General features: G+C 45.9%; 1 protein-coding gene across 11 annotated transcripts in view; it reads left to right on the forward strand.

The window, feature by feature from the left end:
* Nucleotides 1-23141, forward strand: part of LOC147025329 (carnitine O-palmitoyltransferase 2, mitochondrial-like) — a 118782-nt gene that overhangs the window by 88613 nt on the left and 7028 nt on the right. For 6 of the 11 annotated variants that reach the window (XM_085886188.1, XM_085886190.1, XM_085886194.1 and 3 more), the window contains one exon: nucleotides 4805-5408. The exons of 2 other annotated variants lie outside the window; for them this stretch is intronic. In XM_085886188.1, coding sequence (XP_085742314.1) covers nucleotides 4805-5151 — 347 coding nt within the window. In that variant the 3' untranslated portion in view covers nucleotides 5152-5408. Of the gene's footprint in view, nucleotides 1-4804; nucleotides 8849-23141 lie in introns of those variants that run through there. 3 more of the 11 variants (XM_085886191.1, XM_085886193.1, XR_015059459.1) reach the window with 2 other exon arrangements.

Here is a 23141-nt window from a genome sequence, read left to right on the forward strand (position 1 = left end):
GTCACTGTTTTAAGGATGATACAACACACAGACAAACGTGAGATGGGATCGGAGGAGAAGTCGCAGCCAGCGGTAACTCCTGGGGTTTGGGATGTGTAAGAGCAGTACACCCAAAGTGAGAAATGGAGTTCATGATGTGCAGATTGATATCCCTGCAAGGAATGGGCTTAGATCCATCAAATGGGAGGAGAGTCAGGGACGTCCTGTGAGAGGAAGTATTCTTTGAAACAGAATATTTATCAGCAGTGATTTGGATTGAGAGATCTGTGAGGTTGGAGTGGGTTATTTTTGAATGAATTGAGTCTTCTGTACATATGTCTGAGGCGAGCCCAGTATCAGTCCTCTATTGGGCCACGGCAGTCATAGCCGAAGGGGTTGGTGAGGGGGAAACACCCCCCACCCCCAGCCGAAGGGCTTCACCACCTTGCCTATAAATGTCCTAGGGCCGGTCCCAACATTTTTTGTTTCAGAGGTTTCCTGCTATCTTTCACCATTCAGGAGATTAGCGCATGCAGTCAAACAAACAAACAAACAGAAACTTCAAATTATATGCTAGATTTAAATTGCAGGCGAGGACTTTCCTTTGACTATGATTTACAGGGTGGAAGGCAACCACCATTTTCATACATTTCCACTCAAGTGATCGACCCGGCCTCTGCAATTTAACATCAGGACCCTGTCCTAATGTTGTCATCCAAATGTTGTTGCATTCTTACTGGTGGGTCTGGAGAAGAAGGTTTTGAAGGAATTTACACAATTTTCACAAACATTTACATGTCCAGATGAGATCACAGTGCACCTCCAGGCTCTGGCCAAAAACTTTGTACGTGGTCAGGAGCTCAGTGTTTAAAGGAAGAAGTTTGCATGATGGAGGATGCCCACTCGGCAACTGGCTTTGGAGGCCAACTTGGAAATGTGGCTTTCCTCGGAAAGATCTTTGCAGATAGTGAGACCCAGAAGCTTGAGTGAAATGACTTCTTCAAGATGATTGTTGAGAAAGTAGATGGGGTGGTTTTCCATATGGTCCTTTTGGAGAGCCATAGTGAAAGTGTGAGATTTGTCAGGATATAAAGACATGTTCCACGTGTTGGACCAGTTTGTGTTTTTTCTCAGATCTGCAGAGAGTGAAGAAGCTGCTGCTTGCCGGTCTGAGGGAAGACAGATAGAATGACAGAGAGTGGAGTCATCAGCAAAGAGATAAAGAGGATTTTCCAGAGTCAGAGAGATCATTGATGAAACCAGAAAAGAACAGGACCCAGAACACCGCCTTGAGGAACTCCAGCCTGGACAGAAAGAGGGGATGAGAGAACTCCATGAAGGACCAGACGTTGGCTGTGACAGGAGAGGAATTCAGTGAGCCATGAGTGGAGATGTCCATGGATCCCATAGGAAGAGAGTTTGGTAAGCATTGCAGGGTGCCAGACCGTGTCAAAAGTACATACTATGTCTAACGATATGGCTCTGATTTCATGTCTGGCAATGAGTACCTCCAACCGTTGTTCGGAGAGCTGCAGCAGCATATCCAGGTTGGGGTGACCTGGTCTGAATCCAACTTGATGATTGGAAATCAAGCCATTGGAGAAGAGAAAGGATTTCGTGTCTGAAGCAATGATGGATTCCATAACCTTGCTGATGATTGGGAGATGGCTGATTGGTCTGTAGTTGCAGGGATCTGTTTTTACACCTTTTTATGCAGAGTGGTAATGTTTGTTGATTTCTCAGCAGGGCGGTCATGTTTGCTGATTACCCAGAAAAGTGTTAAGATGACTTTCAGCAAATGAGAGGGTGAAAAGAATGGAGAGAGGGTGAACAAGAGCAGCAGAACAGGTTTATAGGTCACGTGGTTTGATGCCATCTGGAGTGGTTACAGAATCTGAGTCAAGGTTTGACAGCAAATTCTCCACCTTGTCAGGAGAAAAGTCCAGGAACAGCTGGGTGGAACTGCGTAAGCTGGGTACAGAAAGCGATGGGTTTGGGATACAAGATTTAGAAGCAAACACAGAGTTTAGGCATTCAACCTTTTCATGTGCCATGCCAGCTGTGTGGCCATTTAAGACAAGGGAGTGAATGGAGGGGGAACAGACACCAGAAATTTAATAAAATTTAATACATGGGTTTCTATGGGAAAAAATGTTTAGTTTACCACAGTTTTGCTTCTCACAAGGTTTTCCGGGAACGCAACCCTCGCGATAAGGCTGATTTGAAAAAAGGAAAGGAATGAAAGTGGAGCATACACCAGAGACAGACATAACAAGGTGCCACCAGGTTTCAGAGGAGGGATAATTTTGAAAGTTATTTTTGAGGTTGGACAGATATTGTTTTCTCGTTCTCCTGAGAGAGGACACCTTGAGAGTTGCAGAGTTTTTAGAATGCACTGAGATTACCTTCAGTTGGATGTGCCTCCCAGGAAGAGAAGGCAAATTGTTTCAGATCAACTGCCGTGCCACAGGATTTAGTGTATCATGGGTGGGAGGAAGGGTAAGCGAATTGAAGATGAGATGGGACGAATCTGTGCATGAGAGAGAGCATGTTTCTATGGAAGAATTCCCAGGCTGAGTTGACATCTGAGGCAGTAGATGTGGGGGACCAGTCCTGAAAAGAGATGGCTGCTTGCTTGCCAATCTGCCTGAGCAAAATGCCAGACTTACTGAATTGAGGCAGCTCTTTCAGAGTCCTCGCCAATCCGCCTGAGTGAAATGCCAGATTCGCCGAGTTGAAGCAGCTCTCTGAGAGTAACCACAAAGATGTTGGCTTTCACAAGCACATGATCAGATGAAAGTTCTGATTTGTGGTCAAAATATACCATCAAATTTAATTAAGTTGTTAATCAATCATAAACTCATGATCTTACACTGATAGAATGGACGGACAGACATAAACCAATTGCTTAACCCTGCTTTTCGCTTCATGTGCAGTCTCCAACATAATGATATACCCAAGCTTTGCTGCAAGCTTTTACTCCGATTGTTTGGGCATGAAAGCATACAAACCACAATAGCTCAACCGATTATGAAAGGACCACCTTTAGTTTTTTTTTGGAACTCCAACATGGTGGCGCACACAATTTGCTGACGTCATGAAACAACCTCTATTCCACACCAGCTGAACCAAGCTGAAGAGGTTTTCCAGGGATGGAAAGATAATTTGAATTGTAAGTTTGAAACTATGACTTTGAATGATGAGTTTGAAAGACGACTGTAAATTTGAGGGGTGTGTAATCAACAAAAGGAGAGAGGAGCAGACTGGGAAACAGGGGTAATCGTGGCCCTCTTCCATAAATTTGTCATAGCTTGTGCTTTATTTGAAGCGGTTGCTGTTGGAGAATAACAAAACGTGGTATGGTTGGTACCACTACAGAAAGCTCCAATTCCTGATAAAATGAATTTTTAACATGAAGACGACACAAGACGTTTAACAACTTTGAAATTTTTGTTCCAGGTAAATCAGTGATTAGTTTTCCAATGCTGCCATTTTTATGATTCAACAAGAGCAGGAACTCTTAGATTTTAGAATAAAGCATCACACACACACACACACACACACACACACACACACACACACACACACACACACACACACACACACACACACACACACACACACACACACACACACACACACACACACACACACACACACACACACACACACACACACACACACACACTGCTGAAAATATAGATTACCAATTACCGTCAACATTGGCCAAATGGTCAAATAACTCCAATGCAGGACCTATTTGATTTGGTCTTCCATTTGATTTGAATTACAATTTTTTAAAAATTCATTTTGTGAAATACAAACTTGCCGCCAGAAGAGTTGGCTCACACAAAGTTCTTCTCAAGACTGCCCAGGGTACGTATTCTATGAATACCATCTGTAATGTCATTCATGACAATTGTCAGTTCGTAAAGATTTATCACACCATTAATGTTCTGAGCAGATGTTCGGGACAGAGCTTGGAGTGTTTCGAGGTTCATATGTCAGGTCAGGCCAGATCAGATCTGTGACTTGCTACTTGCTACACACACACACACACACACACACACACACACACACACACACACACACACACACACACACACACACACACACACACACACACACACACACACACACACCTTTTGGTGACAGAAGATTACAAACGTTGTTGTCGTTTTCTGATCCCTCCCCCCCACCGAAATCACCAAAACCAAATCCACAATGCTCTCACCCTCTGCATCCCTGACCACTATCCCATCCACTCTCGCAACCCCTCACAATCCACCTTCCCCCCTCTCTTCTGTCCCACCATAAGCTACCCACCCTCCCAACCCACAATCAACCATCCACTGCCTTCCAATCCACTATACTCTCACCCTCTGCCTCCCAACCCACTATCCCATCCACCCTCCCAACTGACCATCCACCCAACCCCTCACAATCCACCATCCACCCCTACCTCCAAATCCCCCATCCCATCCACTTGCCAACCCACTATCTCGCACCTCTCTCTCTTATCTCACCATCCCTTGCACCCCCCTATCCATCATTCACCCACCCACACACTCGTAACCTACCACCCACCAACACCCTCTCTCCCAATCCATCAAGCATTCACCCACCACTTCATCCACCATCTCCCACAATCCACCAATCCACCCATCCATCCAACCCTCCCAACCCACCATCCAACCCCCCACACTTCCGAATCCACCACCCAACACCCCACCCTTCATAATCCACCATCCATCCCCCCCTCCCCCCCCCAATCACCACACATACCAAACCAACACTCACTCACCTTCCACCCCTCCACCCCCAGGACAGGGCTATGAGCGACACCTGCATGCTCTCCACTGCCTTGCCTCAAGCCACAGCCAACAACATTTAACCGATCTTCCAGAAATTTTCCTGGATCCAGCCTACCAACTAAGAAACCACGACGACATCACCTCAACACAAGTACCAAATAGTCAAGCAACGCTTTTTTTGCCATGGGATCCTGAAGGACTAGTTTCTGTATTCTGCATGAGGGACAAAAGTATGTCGTTTAGCCTTTGCACGCTATCAACTAGCAGAGACCTTCAGGCTTACAGTAAAACTCTAGAATTGAGCCTGAAGGAAATAGGGGATGTACTCACTAGTACAAATAAGAAACAAGTTTATTAGTTGACTGAAACGATTGACTTGTTAACACCATTTGTTTGTTTTCCTTCAGTAGAAACACTCGTGAACCTGTGTGATGACATTTATCAGGACGCAGGGATCCCACATTTAGATCGCATCCATGTGATTATCTTTCCATTGTATTATGAATGGTTTAATATGGCTGTCTTTTATTCGCCACATGTCATGTGTGCAAACTCGTTATCTTCGTCTCCACAACTCTCCTCATCGCCTCAATAAATTTACGTCGTTTTAATGGATATATTAGGTTTGTTGTTGGTGTTGCATTGGTACGATGAGCCAAATGGCATCCTCCTGCATCTACATTATTTGTTGTTCCTTGTTATTAAATGCATATAGCAGCTTGTCAATCGAAGAAGACCTAATTTTACTAATGCAGTGACCAAGTTGGAGCGCCTCATAGAGAGGACTTCACATAGGTTGATGCTCCCACACTGCTATCACAGATCAAGCAGTTGGAAAGGCAGAATAACATGGCTCTGAATGTATTTGGCTTGGCCAAGCGGGTTATTGTCCAGAGGCTTAGCAAGCAACATGAAGACATCTCCAGAATCAACCTCTGGCCAATTGAGAGGGGCGGTATGTCACACAATACCTGGGTTAAAGACCTCAATCGCCTACTTCACGATCAGAGCAAGCATAGGGAGCGAAAGCACTTTTGTGAGAGGTGCCCACATGGGTACTCCCGGGAGGAGCTGTTGCAGGCGCATAGACCAAAATGTAAGGGCAAAGGGCAAACTATGAGAGTAGAGATGCCAGAGGAGGGGAAAAACATGATTTCCTTTCAGAACTGGCACAAACAGCAACCAAATCCTTTCATCATTTATGCTGACTTTGAGGCCCTCACCACCAAGATTGATGGACAAGAGCTCATCCCTGACTAGAGCAACCCACAGAAGACGCAACAGCATGAGGACTGCGGCTATGGCTACATCGGGGTAAGGCGTGATGGTCAAACAGAGCCTCCAGTGGTTTACCAAGGTGAAGATGCAGTGGAACATTTCCTCAATGCTATTCAGAAGGAGGAGAGACAAATTAAGGATATCCTAAGCAACACTGAGCTTCTGAACATGACACCCGAAGACTGGCAGATATACAACACCAACACCAACTGTCACATATTTGATCAGCCTCTGATAGTTGCAGGGGGGCAACGCGACTCAGTCCTCGATCACTGTCATATCGCTGGAAAGTTTTGAGGGGGAGCCCACAGTAATTACAACCTTATGCTGAGGATAAAACAGAAACAAATAATTACCCCTTTAGTCTTTCACAGCGAGAGGCTATGACTCACATCTTTTGGTGCAGGCGATCAGCCAGGTGGAAGGTACCATCACCTGTATCCTGAACAACATGTAAAAGTACATTTCGTCCACTCTCAAGTGTGATGTTACAAAGGAGGGGGCTCAAGAAGGTGAAAAAAGTAAGAGGTTTTCGTTTGAATTCTGGTTCATTGATAGTGCCCAGTTCCTCCTGCCTTCTCTAGACAAGCTCACATCAGCCAACCAACCTGAGGACTTTCACATCACAGCCACATATGGGCCTGAGGAGCATAAGCAGCAACTTCTTTCAGAAGGGTGTATACCCCGATGAGCATGTGGACTCATGTGTGAGATTCCCAGATCCCCTACCACCCCTGGAGGCCTTATCCAGCAAGTTCAGCAATAAGAACATCAGCAAAGAGGATTACATCCCTGCCCAAAAGGATTGGACCACTTTTGGGTGTAAAGACATGGGAGACTACCATGACATCTACCTCCATACAGACATGCTCCTTCTGACTGCCCATTACTACACAAGTCCCGGCCTGAGCTGGGACGCACTCCTGAAGAAAACCGGCGTAAAGCTCAAACTTCTCACGGACTATGACCAGCACATCTTCATCGATAAAGGTCTGCTCATTGACATCTCCATGGTCTCAAAACACCACGCAAAGGCAAACAACCCACATGTCGATGGGTACGACTCACGCAAACCTAATAGCCATATCTTATACCTCGATGCCAACAACCTTTACAGCTGGGCCATGAGCCAGCCACTGCCAACAGGTGGGTTTGAGTGGGTAGAGAACTGCAGTCAGCTTGTTGGGGGCATTGCAGATCACCTGCCAGACAGCCCTGTGGGCTATCCTGAGGAGCTGCATGACAAGCACAATGCCTATCTGCTGGCACCAAAGCATATGATAGTTCAGAAGAAGTGGATGTCGGAATACCAGCAAGAACTTAGCGGGACGTCAGTCGAAGTAATAAAGCCAGTGCCTAACCTCTTCGACAAGACCAAGTATGTGCTGCAGGACCGCAACCTTCAGCTCTTTCTCTCCCAGGGTATGAGGTCTATCAAGCTATGCGGTTCAACCAGAGCCCCTTGATGGAGCCCTACATTAGGATGAACACAGAGCTTCGCAAGGAGGCCACCAGTGACTTTGAAAAGGATCTTTACAAGCTCATGAACAATTCTGTCTTCAGAAAGATGATGGAAAACTTGTGTAAGCATGTTGATGTTAAGCTGGTCCATGCCCATGAGGAGGACAAGCTGTGGCACCTAATCTCATGCCCATGATTTTCATGGCAGAAGATAATCGATAGCAACCTCACGACTCGTCACATGAATCAGAGCAGACTTGTGCTTAATCGACCTATCTATGTGGGTATGAGCATCCTGGACCTGTCCAAGAATCTCATGTAAGATTTCTAGTACAACCAGCTGAAGAGCAAAACGAGGACTGATGCAATCTCCTCTACTCAGACACAGACTCTCTCCTCCTCCTCGAGATCCAGACAGAGGATGTATACGCGGACATGGCTGTACACGTAGAGCTCTATGACACAAGTGACTACCCAAAAGACCACCCACTGCACAGCAATAAAAACAAGAAGGTGCTCGGCAATACGAAGGATGACTGCACTGGCCACCCCATCACCGAGTATGTGGGGCTTTGCCCGAAGATGTATTGTTACGAATCTGGAAGCCATGAGCACTCAACATAGAGGTCCTCTAGAACAGTTATATCGGTAAGTACGTCTTTTTAGTTAGGGTCCCATCCCTTGTTTAATGGGTAATTAAATGTTCATGCGCTGTGGAGTTATTTTGATAGTCAGGGTTTTCTTTTATTTTTACACCACCAACATCAACTACAACAACACCAGCTTCACCTCACTCTGGCCGACGCCATTGCCTAGGTGCGTGTCAGCACGTATGTGGACGGAGCCCATGCAGGATAATGCTCCTCTGCCTGTTTGGAGGGCGGTCCACCGGACGGCCGTCATGACCACCCCAGTCCAATCAACGGCCTTGGCGCCTGTTTTGGCCAATGACAGGGCAACTAGCGCATTATGCGCTCCAAAGCCATCCAGTGAGGGAGAGCGGGGAGGGATGAGGCGTCCCCTCCCCCCCCTGGACAAGGGTGAACAAGGTTTCGGCACGATCGGAGGAAGGGGAGAGTTTTGGTTGTTGGGACGAGTGCTGAACGGAGCTCCCGACTCTGCTCGTATCTCGCTGGCACCTGGTTCTTCCATCGTCTCGCTGGCGCCTGGTTATTCCATTGTCTCGCTGGCGCCTGGTTCTTCGGACTGCATCTCGATGCAGGCCTGGGTCACTCGTGTCAGCCAAACCGCACGAGGTGGATAGGTCCATGTCCTTCTGGGTATCATTGTGCGTGTGTCTGCTGGTGGACCCTTCTGTAAGTAGAAATCGTTAAGTGCTTGCTCTTTGGACATTGCATTTCATTATAGTCGGACAACTCTGCTCCTTGCGTGCTTCCCCCTCCTCCCCCCATTATAAAGAAACCCATGTGTTAAATGTATCAGCTCGTTTTTGTAGTTCTTCTATTGGTTTAGCATGGCGCATGTTGGGAGAAGTAAAGAAGGCCGTCGTTGCCGTAGTGGTGTGCATTTGGGACCAACAAAAGCTCGGTGACCGTCCCCTCGGGTCACGCACGGGTCGAGCGCGCATACGGCTCGTCCCATATGAGTGCCTTCGAGGGTGTGAATACTCGGTAGCTCACCACGTGGGTGTAGGTATTTTGAAGTTTGGCAAATAACCCTGTACCACGTGGTGGAATTATAGACGATTCATGGTCCGGTAAGGGACCTCGGAGTTTTCCGGAAGGTACGATCTAGATTCTGGGTGTTCGGTAGTCGACCCGACTGCTCCACCTCGCGGTCGCGCTCGCAGCCAAAGCCCTGCTCCACAACAGTATTTCATCCCCGAGGTCAGTGTGAAGGGCAACTGGAAGGCTTAGGGTGCGAAGTGCATTCAATCCATTGGGACCAGACTCTGTGCAGAGCGTTGGTGCTGCCAAAGCAGTCTCCTTGGCTATTGGGCACAATCCTGTACAGGTTGCCACTCTGATACAGGACACCAGCAAGATGACACTCATTTTCCCAACCTCGGAAGGATGACAGGCAGAGTCAACCCTACCTGGTATTAATTCAACAGCCAAGTGGGATATGAACTCAGAATCTTAGGATCCAAAGCCCACCACATCAATGATTGAGCCAACACCAGGCATGGTGTGAAGAAGTGTGTTGTCAAGAAGCACTTTTGCCATGAGCAGTACACAGAGAGCCTCTTTGACAGGAAAACCTTCAGGCATGGTATGGATATGCCAAGAAGAGAGATGCACCAGATCTATGGTATAATGGTAAACAAGGTGTCTTTATCACACTTCAGCTGCAAGCTGTTGATCGCAAAAAACGGAATCGACACGCTTGAATACAGGCACAAAGACATCCAGAACCTTTCAATAACCAGATAGATGAAATACTTCGTTAAAAAGGCAGAAAGAAGGAGGTGATATTATATTTCAACTAAAATACAGATGGAATTTTCACCCACCTGGGAAAGCAAGATATGATTTTGCAACCATAGAAATATCCCAAATTCACTTTGATGTCTCATAGTTGGAGCATGTGGGTATGAGCGAGTGGATGTGGGAAAAATTATTTGCTTTTAAAGATGCTCCTTATTCCCAGCTTTTTAGATTATGACAATTTAAGAATTTTCACAAGGACAAGCTTTCAACCCAAATATCAACTGCTCTCACAAGGTTTCAACGCAGGTCTTCAAAAAGAAGACATCATCAGTTTGTTCAAACTTCAAAACAAGCTAAATGATTATAACATCAAAGATGTCATAAAGTTTTTTTGCCAAACCCAAAATAAAAATAAATCAAACCCTCCAGTATCTTACATTCTTCGAGATAACATGGATGACATACCCTCACCACAAAATTTGGAGAACTCACAAAATAACCTTATTATATTTGATGATTATGTAAATGAAAAAATACCAATCAGTAATGGATCGCTACTATGCCAGAGGAAGTCATTCCTCGTGATATTATATTTATCGAACACACTTGTATTTTCAACATCCGCATCGCTCAATAAGAAATAATGCAAGTACCTTCATACTCTTCAAGCTAAATCTGAGAGATACGCAGAATTTTTGGAGAGATAACTGTTTGACATTATGTAGTAAAAGCGAATTTGAAGAGTTCATGAAGCACACAAGAGGCAAATATAATTATCTCGTTGTGAAAGAAGATGGGATGCTTTTTGTATGCCTGGTGTTGGCTTTGTGGTGAATATGGGGTGTGGGCGTGGGATCTGAGGATACTGAGTTCAAATCCTGCTCAGCTGTTGAATTAATACCAGGAGGGGTTAACTTGGTCTGTCATCCTTCCGAGTTCGGCAAAATGAGCGCCAGCATACTGGTATACTGTGTCAGAGTGGTGACCCATCCAGGATTGTGCCCAATATCCAAGGAGACTGCTGAGGCAGCACCAACGCCCTGCACCGTGTATGGTCCCAATGGATGGATGGATGGATGCTTATTGATGTATTCCAATAAACAGAGAGATGTGCAAGAACGACCAAGAAGATTTAAAGAAAATTAGAGGTGTTTAGGTCAGGTTCGATCTGTGACCTGCTGCAGGTACCATGTAAACCTGTACTAACCTGTTCCATGGTCGGGTTGGCGGCGACTAAACCATCTCCCCCACCAGGTTTTCTGGTGAGGAGGGTGTTTGGATATGGACACCCAGCAGGATTAAAAACAAAACCTGTCAAAGGGCGGAGGAGCTCCTTGGGAGCCAACGGCCATCCATATCTAGTGCCCAACTGTGTCTGCGGACGTCCTCCTGCAGTTGGGTCACTTCTTATTAGGAGGTTGGTGGCAGGATTTGCACTCCGGCCAGCGTAAAACCCTTCAATCCGCAAAACGCAAAAACGCAAAAAATCTGAAAACCCACTCCGTGGGAGTACCTCCTGTGCAGCTTCCCTTCGCAGGGCAGCTCACCGGATGACGGGATTGGGGCAAAGTCTTCGGGACCCCAATCTTTGATGATAGGAGGGAAACCACGGGGTAACATCCCTGGGTCAGATTGCGGGAGAGTGTGTCGGAGTGGTGCTGAGGTGTCGTCCACCAGACGGCGGTCTCCTTGGGTTAACCTGAGGCGGACACTTCGGGTGGGTGCCTGGAATGTCCTATCCCTAAGAGAGGATGATCACCTGTCTCTGTTATCATCTGAGCTCAAGCGTTTGGACATCGGGATTGCAGCTCTCTCTGAGGTTCGGAGACCGGATTGCGGCGAGATAATGGTGGGTGGTTACACCTACTATTGGTCTGGTCGGTTGATGGTTACCATACCCAAGGAGTTGCTGTAGCTGTGTCCAATAAGCTGACCCCAATGATAACACTGGTCAACAATTTTTTACTTTCTGAATGTTGTCTAGATTTCTACAAGTGAATTAGGGTATTCTGGCACTGCTGAATCAGGAAATGGCATCCGTTTCTCTCCATCATGTCAGGTTTTTGTGCTAAGTTGATTTGAAAAAATCAGATCTTGTGACAAAATCAATTACATTTTTGTGGCATTATCAGCTGATTTTTGTCAACACATATCATCCTAAACATGTTTTTAAGAAAAAAAATGTTTTGCCAACAACATTTATTGATTACATGATAGAAACATCGATTACTGTCATCTGAATGGTGGGCATTGATAAAGGTAAGTACAAGTAAATTGCATGTTGCGTCACCACTGTTCAAACTTCAGGGCTTGAACTTCCGTTTCTTCGAACTCCTGGAATGTTCAGCGGCAGGGAGGTCTCTCTTCAGATTCCAACAGTAGTCAGCCATCATGACTGCGTCCCAGCGACCCTGATACCTGGTCTCCATCTCCTTCATGTCCTGATGGAATCTCTCCCCCTGCTCGTCACTCATTGAACCCAGGTTCTCAGGAAACCGGTTCATATGTGAAAATAGGTAGTGCATCTTGATTCTCATGTTGCAGCCCAGGTTTCTGAAAGCAGTCAGCATGTTGTTGACAAGTTCTGCGTAGTTTCTGGCCTTATTGTTGCCAAGAAAGTTCTTCACTACCAAAACAAATGTCTTCCACGCTTCCAGTTCCACTTCGTTCATTGAGTTTTTGAACTCTGGATCTCTGATGAGCTGACGGATCTGAGAACCATCAAAGATGCCAGCTTTCAACTTCTCCATGGTCAATCCTGGAAAAGCCTGGCACAAGTAAGTGAAGCAGTCACCATCTTTGTCCAGAGCGTTGGAGAACTGCTTGATTAAGCCGAGCTTGATGTGCAGCGGTGGGAAGAGTATTCTGTCTCTGTCCAACAGAGGGTCGTTGATGACGTTCCATTCTTTGCATGGCACCAATTCCTCCCGCACAGGCCAGTCCTTCTTCGTGTAATGCTGAGCACGGTCCCTACTATCCCACATGCACAGAAAACATGGGTACTTGGTGAAGCCAGACTGTTGTCCCAACAAAAAGTTCACCATCTTCAGGTCAACACAAATAAACCACTTATGCTGATCATAACCAATTTTCTCCAGCACGTACTTCACCGCTTCATACTTCTCCTTCAGTGTAGTCGAGTGAGCGATGGGTACAGAGGCAAACTGGTTGCCGTTGTGTAGCAGAACACATTTCAATGATCGCTTGCTGCTGTCAATGAACAGTCTCCAATCTTTGGGTTCGTACTGTGGCACTCCAAGCTTGAGCAGAAGCGCATGTCATAAATTGGCGCATGTAGGTATTGTACATTCTTCAGAGTTCGTTATTTCAAGAAATACAACTTTTTGTATCACATTATTACAAAATCTGCCCCATTAACTTTAGTTTTGATCCACGAACTTTATGCTTTGCCTCACCAATTTTTGGAAGATTTTGAGGTTTTATGACTTCAAACTGATCCCTTTTCGACATAATCACCCAGAACTATCGTACCTGAATACTTCTTGTCATTAAAATAATTATTTCCAATCAAAACAATTATTTGACATGACATTTTACCCCCACCAACTTCTTCTAAAATGCTCCACACATGCGTACATGTGAACAAAAATGTAAAAAACGACATGTGGCCATATCTCAAAAACTTGACCTGATTGAACAAAACTAATGTGAGTTTTGGATTCAGCGCATCAGATTCGTCCTAAATCAGCTTAAAAAATGCAGACAACAAATTTGTTGTTGACCAGTGTAATTAAGGTAACACCGGTCAACGAGCGTATTATGAGATTAAGGATTCGTCACTCCTTAGGTGTCATTTCCCTCGTCTCTGTTTATGCTCCGACTGAGGCGAGTGATCTCACCGTGAAGGATGCATTCTACGCCACACTCGAGTCTGTGGTTGATCAGTGCCCCAGACGAGATACACTTCTAGTCTTGGGGGATTTCAATGCATCGACTGGAACTGATAGGGATGGTTATGAGGTGTGTGTTGGTCCCCATGGGTCAGGAACTATGAACTAGATTAGCACTAAGTTCCTTGACTTTGCAAGAAGTCATGGACTTAGGGTGGCTGGTTCATGGTTTCAGCGCCCACAAGCTCATCGCTGGACTTGGTATTCCAACGCTGGCGGTGTGGCAAAGGAGATTGACCATGTCCTCATTGACGGTCATTGGAGGATGATCCAGAACCCAGGGTATACCGGAGTGCTCAGTTCCTCAATACTGACCACAGGCTTGTTGTAGCAACTCTAAAGCTGCACCTTAAATCCTGGAGAAAGGTACCATCCCAGCCTAGGCTGGATGTTGCCAAGCTCAGGGATGAGAGAGTAGCTGAGGAGTTTGCGAACAGGCTGAGTGGACACTTGGGGGGTCTGGGTGCTTTGGGGGGTCCTGAAGAGTGGTGGAGCGCCTTCAAGACCACCATCCTTGATGTTGCCGGTGGATGCCTCGGAGCTCACCGCAGGGCAAAGAAGAATTTTGTCTCTCAAGGGACACTGGATACCATTGACCAGAGTCGCAGGGCCAGGCTGAATGGCAGAGCTGAGGCGTAAAACTGTACGTGCACTGAGGGTGGACAAGGAGGCCTATGTGCGAGGAATCTGTGAGGGGGTAGAGCATCACCTGTGGACAGCTGATTCTCGTCCCGCTTACAGGGGAATTCGCGCATTACGTTCATCCAAGCCCATCCCTTGGAGCACTGCAGTTCGAGCAGAGAGTGGTAGGCTCTTGAAAGAGGAGTCTGAAGTGAAGGCCCGCTGGGCCGGTTACTTTGAGTGGTTGTACCAGGCTGATCCCCCAGCTGTCGAGTTGGACGTCAAGGGTGTTACAATCCCTGTTGCTGACCCTCGAATCAACTGTGGTCCACCTTCGCTTGTGGAAACACGGGCTGCGGTGAACCAGTTGAAACGGGGCAAAGCTCCAGGGATCTGTGGCATCCATGCCGAACTTCTCAAGGCTGGTGGAAATGCTGCACTCGTGTCGTTGCATGCAGTTTTGTGCTCTGCCTGGAACACAGGCATCATCCCAACTGATTGGAAGAGTGGCCTTGTTGTCCCTCTCTGGAAAGGGAAGGGTGATCGGAAAGACTGCAACAACTACCGAGGGGTGACGCTGCTCTCAGTGCCGGGCAAGGTCTTTGCTTGGATAATTCTTGATAGGGTTCGCCACCATCTGCTTGAGCACCAGCGTCCAGAGCAGTCAGGCTTTACACCAAAGAGGTCAACGATTGACCATATCCTTGCACTTCGTGTCCTCACCGAACGCAGACGAGAGTTTCGGCAGGGGCTGCTTGCAGCTTATATTGATCTCTGTAAAGCGTTCGATTCAGTGAATCGGGATGTCCTCTGGAGGATTCTTGGTCTTCGTGGGGTGCCACCAAAACTGATCGATCTGATGTCTGAACTCTACTCTGGTACTGAGAGTGCTGTGAAGTGTGGTGGTACCATCTCTGACTTATTTCCAGTTGTTACTGGAGTTCGTCAGGGATGTGTACTTGCCCCCACACTTTTCAGCACTTGTATGGACTGGATTTTAGGGAGGATGTCGGAGAGATCAAGTTGCGGTGCATCATTTGGGAATGTCAAGATCTCGGACCTTGATTTTGCAGATGATGCAGTCTTCTTTGCGGAGACTTTAGACATCCTCTTGGGGGCCCTCGAGGTGCTGAATGAGGAGTCGGAGCCGTTGGGATTACGGATTTCTTGGGTAAAAACTAAGATCCAGGCTTTCGGTGACATCTTGGATGCTGCTGTCCTGTCTGTTTCTGTTTGTGGTGAGGATGTTGAGGTCGTGGAGAGATTCACTTACCTTGGCAGTGATATTCATGTCTCTGCTGGCTGCGAGTCAGAGGTCAATAGACGTCTGGGTCAGGCCTGGGGAGTCATGGATTCACTGGATCATGGGGTGTGGCGCTGCCGGTACCTGTGCGGGAGGACGAAAGTCCGAGTCTTCAGGTCCTTGGTACTTCCAGTCTTGCTCTATGGGTGCGAGACTTGGAATCTGACCAAGGATCTGAGACGGGACTTAATTCCTTTGGTACCAGGTCTCTTTGGAGAATCCTTGGCTATCGCTGGTCGGATTTTGTGTCCAACGAGCGGTTGCTGAGAGAGACTCGGATGAGATTTGTTACCTGCATAGTCCATGAGCGTCAGTTGCGGCTGTATGGACATGTGGCTCGTTTTCCTGACGCTGATCCTGCTCACCAGATTCTCTCAGCGAGGGAGTCTCATGAGTGGAGGAGGCCAGTGGGCCGACCACGTGCGTCATGGTTGCAACAGGTTGACCATCATCTCAAGGAGATGGGGATGGGCCTGGCATCTGCCTGGGGGATGGCCAGATGGAGGCCCCTGGAGTACCGGCGGAAAGTGGACGCAGCGACGCGCTGTTCTGGCACATGCTCCCATACCTGACCTGACCTGAGAGGTGGGTTTCCAAAGTATCTCAACAACAACAAGACATCCAGAATAAATGGAGGCAAAAACTAACGGGTGAAGAAGTGTTAGAAAGAAAACAAGCGAAATATTTTAAACCTCTTCTGAAAACTTCTCAACAAAAAATGGTGGAAACGGTGGTTTCTACAATTCCTTCAATAGACCCCTAAAAAAACTTCAAATGATAAAATATTTTGGCCAAATGACAAAGCAAGAACTGGATGATATCAGAGAATTTGAATATCATGATGAGGGATTATTCCAACAACTGGAGGAGGTAATTCAACCTCCCAATTATGTTCTGAGAGCTCTTCAAAACAACGAATATTCAGCGGATTCAAAAACCAAAGCGGGTCTCATTCCAACAGAAGAACCGTCAATATTATATCATGTCAAACAGAAGGTATTGATATTTAATTATAAATTGGCATTCCTAAGCTCTGCACGATCAAATGTTAAATTAACTCCAAGATTGCTATTTCTTCTAACAAAAGATGGGTATCACGATTCAACTTATTTTGATGAACCATTGAATTTGAAAAATGAGGATGACGGAGTAAACATTGATTTACTGAACTCACTTGGCTATGGGGTTTATGTTGCTGGGAGAATAAAGAGGAATGAGAAGGAAATACATATCATTGATGCTTTATGTGAGCTGGTTCAGGTTCAGGTGATAGCTTTCTTCCAAATGACCCAGCACAGCCAGTTAATACACTGCTATTACTATTAGGTAGTAAGAAGGCTTAAACAATTGCTTTAATGAGGCTTCTGCCATTTTAGACCAGTTGATGAGTATGAAAATAATTAATAAAGGCCAATACAGAGACATTTTGTCCTATACACAATGAGATGCATGATCTTAAGCTTTAACTTCACAACTGGAGATCACACGGCTTCGTTCGAAACACCCACTACAACTTGACCTTGCAAAAGAGTATGAAGCTTCACTATTGTCAATGGAAACGTACAATACCCTGTTCAGTATCACAGTGAAAAATATCAACTTCTGCTTCTGGGTTTGGAAAGTCGGCAGGTCTCCTTCAGGGCTCTCTGCTGACGATCTCAAAGTTAAGTTTCCGGTCATTATCTGTCCCGTTTTAACTGTTTATTTTCTCACCTACATGTTACCGTATGTTCCTAGTTCTGTTTTGTTTCAAAAATTAGTTCTATTTTGTGAGTTTTCGTCGATCTTGTTTTTCCGAGTGCTTGAGGCATACCCATCCCTCCCCTCAGTGTACGATCGTGTTATTTGTATTTTCTCCCCATTACCTTCAATTTCTATCTTCCCCACTTTCCCAACGTCCCCCATCCCTCCCAACTGAACACACTATTTCTTGTCTTAAATCCCCCAAAATAAAAATAACTACCTTTTTCCTTACACACTCACCAGTCTCGATCCTTCTTCCTCTTCTTCTTCCTCTTCTTCCTCCTGCTTGTACACCATCTTTATTCAACTGAGCTAACCCTATCTCGCCATTACCTTCACAATTTCTTTCTTCAACCTTCCATTCCTGAATCTTACCTGTTCTTCAAAAATACATCAAAAAATCATCGTCTTCCTTGTATCCCTTCGATCTCCATACGTCCTGGAACCACATATCTCTCTCCACTCTTCCTGTTACTTTTCATCGACCCAGCAGCTTCACACTGCGTTTACCATTCTAAATTCAACACACACTTCCACGATTTTACTTCAACCTTCCCTTTTCCGAATGTTATGCAATCCTTATTTAAAATAAGTAATTTCACAATTGACTATACACCCCTCAGAGCCAAGTGCTTCTCCCGTAACCACATGATCTGTTTACACCCCCTGCGTTTACCGATCCAATTTCACCATTCACCTCACGATTTTTTCGACAACACTTCCATGACCTAATCTGATGAAAACTCTCTCAAACAATAATAATAATAAAAACGATCTCTTATAATGCTTCGTCTTCCTCTTTCACACAGGTGGTACTCTTTACTGTATCATAATGCACGTTACTCTGCTACTATTTAAAGACTGCTCTCAATTCGACCTTTCCTTCATACCTTGCCTAAAAGATCCAACTGTTACAACGTTTTTTCTTTCCATTCTCATAATTGCCTTTATTGCATCCATCAACTAGAGGGGGAGCACTCGGTCGAGTGCAAAACCTCCACCACCAATACTGCTGGGTCACTTAAGTGAAACTCATATCCTATTCATTGTTGGTCAAAACGGATCAGACTCTACTGAACCACGTTTTAATAAACTAAACTCTATCGATGCGCATGTAGAAATGCCAAAAAAATAAAATCGAAATCTTTTTGAAAAAAAAGTTGCAAATTTTTTTTTTCCTCTCACAATTTTTTTGGGGGGTTGGAAATCACTTAAAACATGTAGAAATGCAAAAAAATTCAAATATTTTTCAAAGAAATCAAAAAATTTTTGAAAAAAAGTTGCAAATTTTTTTTTTCTCTAACAAATGTATTTTTTGGGGGGGTTGGAAATCACTTAAAACATGGAGAAATGCAAAAACAAAAATTCAAATTTTTTTTAAATGGCCGCCATAGCGGCCATATTGGACTTTGAACCAAGTCCAAAATCTAATGGCATGATCCTTGGACCATATCTAATCCCCCCACCAAGTTTCGTCAAAATCCGTCGAGGAGTTTTTCCTTAATACTGTTCACAAACAAACAAACAAACAAACAGACAGGGGTGAAAACAGTAACCTCTGTCCATCTTCGATGGCAGAGGTTAATAAATGTGTTTAATCGCATCTCTGACCGAAAACTTTTAAAACCCCTGTTTGCAATGAATGTTCGCTTTCCATCAACCATTCTTTTTATCCATTTTCAGTGCCAACTCACCCCTCTCACCCCTCACTCTCAAAGCAACCATCACACTCTTCTTCCTCCAAGCCGCCCTCTCACTTCTCTCAAAAACTCCCCTCACCTTTCTCCCTCAACTCTCCCCACTCACCATTCTCGCACCATTCACCCCCTCACTCACGCTTCTCAAAGTTGCCCCCCTCTCATCCACAAAGCTGCCTCCTTCCACTGCCCTCTCACTTCGATCTCTTCACTCCACCTCCTCAAATCCTCAACTGCCTTCTGCCCCGTCTCCTGTCCACCCTCGACCCCAGCACGCTCCCCTAGCTCTTCTGCAATCCCCCACACTCTTTCAACAACCCTCCTTACCCCCTCCTCCCTTGTCCTACGCTGCCCCTCCCCTCCCCTCCCCTCCCCTCCCACCCCCTGCACCCCAAAGCATCCTCCCCTCCCTCTTCATTAACAGTGTGGACCTCAAATATCCGGAGCCTTCGCTCAAACCTTTCAAATCTTTCCATACAGGTTGCCACTGACAAACCAGACATAATCTGCCGAAAAGAAACTTTTCCTCCTCCAAGACGTGTCTGACTACCAAGTATCTCTCCCTAGTTATTCCCTCCTCCGGTATAACAGAACTGAGCCTCGTCCTGGTGGAGGAGTTGCTCTCTTCATCAAAGACTCTATTCCTCACTCCCCATGCACTGCCCTCACTCCCCCAAACCCCCAGGAATACCTCTGGCTACGGCATCCCTCCACTCTCACCTCGTTTATATGTGTACTGTACCATCCACCAATCAGTGATGACTCAATCTTCACTTCACCATCCGAAAACATGGACCAACTTCTATCTTCTCATCCAATCTCTCTCTTCCTCATATGTGGCGACTTCAATTGGCATCATGACAGTTGGGTAGGTGTGGGTATCTCTCTCACCAGTCATGACACTTCAGCAAAAGCTTTCTGAGACTCATCGGGACTGACTCAATCGGTCAATTTCCCGACCAGGATCTTAACCAATCTCATCTGCATCTGATTTTGACAAATTTCCCTGACAATATCTGCTGCACTTCCTCTGCTCCAATTGGTTCTTCTGACCACATCCTTGTCAAAGTGGACATCTCTCTGGCTATTATCAGAGAACCACCCCACTGCCGTCGAGTCTGGCATTTCTCTCAAGCTGACTGGCAGGGTCTCCGAGCAGCCATCAAACTTACAGACTGGTCTCCTATCACTACTTTCTCAAACATCAACTCATCCTGGGAATTCTTTCAAAGAAACATGCTCTCCCTCATGCACAGATTTATCCCCTCTCATCCTCAGTTGTCCTACCCTTCCTCCCACCCTAAGTTCACTGAAGCTTGTGGTGAGGCAGTTGTCCTGAAACAACTTGCCCAGTTGCCTCATGGAAAGCAAACCCAACTGAGGGTCATCTCGGTTCCTTCCATAAAGTTCGGAATAAGTGTGTATCTTCCCTCAGGAGAACCAGAAAACAACATCTTTCTTTGCTCGTCTGAACTTTCAAACCTCTCTCCCTCCTCAAAATCCTGGTGGCATCTAATCAAATCTGTTTCTCGTGTATGTTCCCCCTCCATCCCCTCCCTTACCTGAAATGGCCGCACTGCTGATACCGCATGTGAAAAGGCTGAATGCCTAAACTCGGTGTTTGCATCCAAATCTTGTGTCCAAAACCCATCGCTTTCTCTACCCAAATTACCCAGTCGCACAAAATTGTCCCTGGTCTCTGTGTCCTTTTCTCCTGACAAGGTGGAGAGCTTGCTGTCAAACCTTGACTCAGATTCTGAAACTGGTCCAGATGGCTTCATCCTACGTGTCTGAAAAACCTGCTCCTCTGCTTTGGCTCACTCTCTCTCTGTTCTATTCACCCTCTCATTTGCTCAAGGTCATCTGCCATCTGCTTGGAAATCAGCAAACATTACTGCCCTGCATAAAAATAGTGCAAAAACAGATCCCTGCAACGACAGACCAAACAGCCTTCTGCCAATCATCAGCAAGGTTATGGAATCCATCATCGCTTCAGACATTAAATCCTTCCTCTTCTCTAAAGGCTTGATTTGCACTCTTCAATTTGTTTTCAGATCAGGCCACTCTTCCCTGGATATGCTGCTTTTGCTCTCCGAACAATGGATGGAGGTCCTCAATGCCGGACATGAAATCAGAGCAATATCCCAATACATATCGCATGCTTTTGAAATGGTCTGGCACACTGCTCTGCTCACCAAACTCTCTTTCTATGGTATCCAAGGCCATCTCCACTCATGGCTCGCAGACTTCCTCTCCTGTCGCAGTCAACATGTGGCCCGAAATGGAGTTCTTTCATCCCGTCTTCCTGTCCAGGCTGGAATTCCTCAAGGTAGTCTTCTGGGCCCTGTTCTTTTCCTGGTTTTCATCAATGATCTCTCCGACTCTCTGGAAAATCCTCTTTATCTCTTTGCTGATGACTCCACCCTCTGCCGTACCATCTGTCATTCCTAAGACTGGCATGCAGCAGCTTCTTCACTCACTGCAGTTCTGGGTAAAATCACAAACTGGTCCAACACGTGGAACATGTCTTTCACTTTCAATCCTAACAAATCTCACACTCTCACTCTCTCTCCCCAAAAGGACCATTTAGAACCCCACCCCCCATCCACTTTCTCAACTATCCTATGGATGAAGTCCTTTCTTTAAAGGTTCTGGGTCTCACTATCTGCCATGATCTTTCCTGGGAAAGCCACATTTCAATCCTCGCCAAGAAAGCCAGTCACCGACTGGGAATCCTTCATCGTGCAAAGTCCTTCCTCGGCCCACCTGAGCTCAGAACCACTTACAAAGCTTTCGTCCACAGCCTGATGGAGTACTGCTCTCCCCTCTGGGCTGGTGCTCCTGCCTCCCACCTTTCTCTGCTTCACGCTGTGGAAACCAAGGCATTTCGGATCATTGGCATTTCCAGTGATGGGGCTGAGTCTTTGCGCCTCTCACTCTCTCACAGCATACTGGTTGGTGATCTTTCTGTCTTCTACCATCTCCTCTCCAGCCTCACCACCCCTCCCCCCTGCTCTCTTTGCGATTTATCCCCACCACATTTCCGCAGGGCGCTCAAGGTCCACCAGCAACCCCCTTCTGGTAAAACTACCAAAATCATGAATCAGTCTCACCTTCACTCTTTCATTCCTCTTTTTCCCTGCCTTTCAAATAAACTCCCTCACTCTATTCAATCCCATTCTTCCCTCCAGGCCTTCAAAACAGCTGTCACCACCACCTATCATTCCCTATCCAAATCCTCGATCTTTTCTACCCCAAATAATCCACCCAAGCCCACCTCCTTCAAATTCCCTGCTTTCCTTCCTGAAAGTCCCTATAATGTCCATCTTGTATTCCCCATGGTCCCCACCCCATCCCTCTCCCTTTCACAGATCTCATATCTCTGTTCCCCACTGTTTTGTCCTTCCCAGTCTCACCCCTCTTGTTTCCTGCCCCCCTTGCTGTGTGTTGTGTGTTAGCTCTCATACGAGCCTCGACAAGATATACAAAAACAAACAAACAAGTTCAGTTAAAATCTGGAAAAGTGGGTATAAAACGAAAACAATCCCACCCAGAACACATGAGTAGGGTGGATATACTGATTCTGGCTCACTTTCCCCCATGTTAAGTGAATGGGGATTCTCAGCGATTCATGTTTATTTTCCCTAAAAAAAACCTCCTTTTTATTCCAACCTGTTGAATTCTCTGCTGTTGAAATATCTAAAACATGTAAGTGAATGGAGATTTTAATAGCCTCCCCTTTTAGCTTGGGAGCACTTTTGTCAAATCACCAATGCATATTGTTTAGCTCACTCACTGAACCTATAAATATTTGCTCATTCTGAAATTCCTTCAATAGTTTAATTTTCTTTGCACAATAATCCCCATTTAAAATATTTAAAAATAAAACGTTTGAATCTTTATATTTTTCAAGATACCCCTTTTGTGTCATTATGAAATGATAC

Source organism: Eptatretus burgeri, chromosome 6 (genome assembly GCF_056783735.1).
Source record: "Eptatretus burgeri isolate ZD-2024b chromosome 6, Ebu_testis_v1, whole genome shotgun sequence".
In the NCBI taxonomy this organism is placed as follows: Eukaryota; Metazoa; Chordata; class Myxini; order Myxiniformes; family Myxinidae; genus Eptatretus; species Eptatretus burgeri.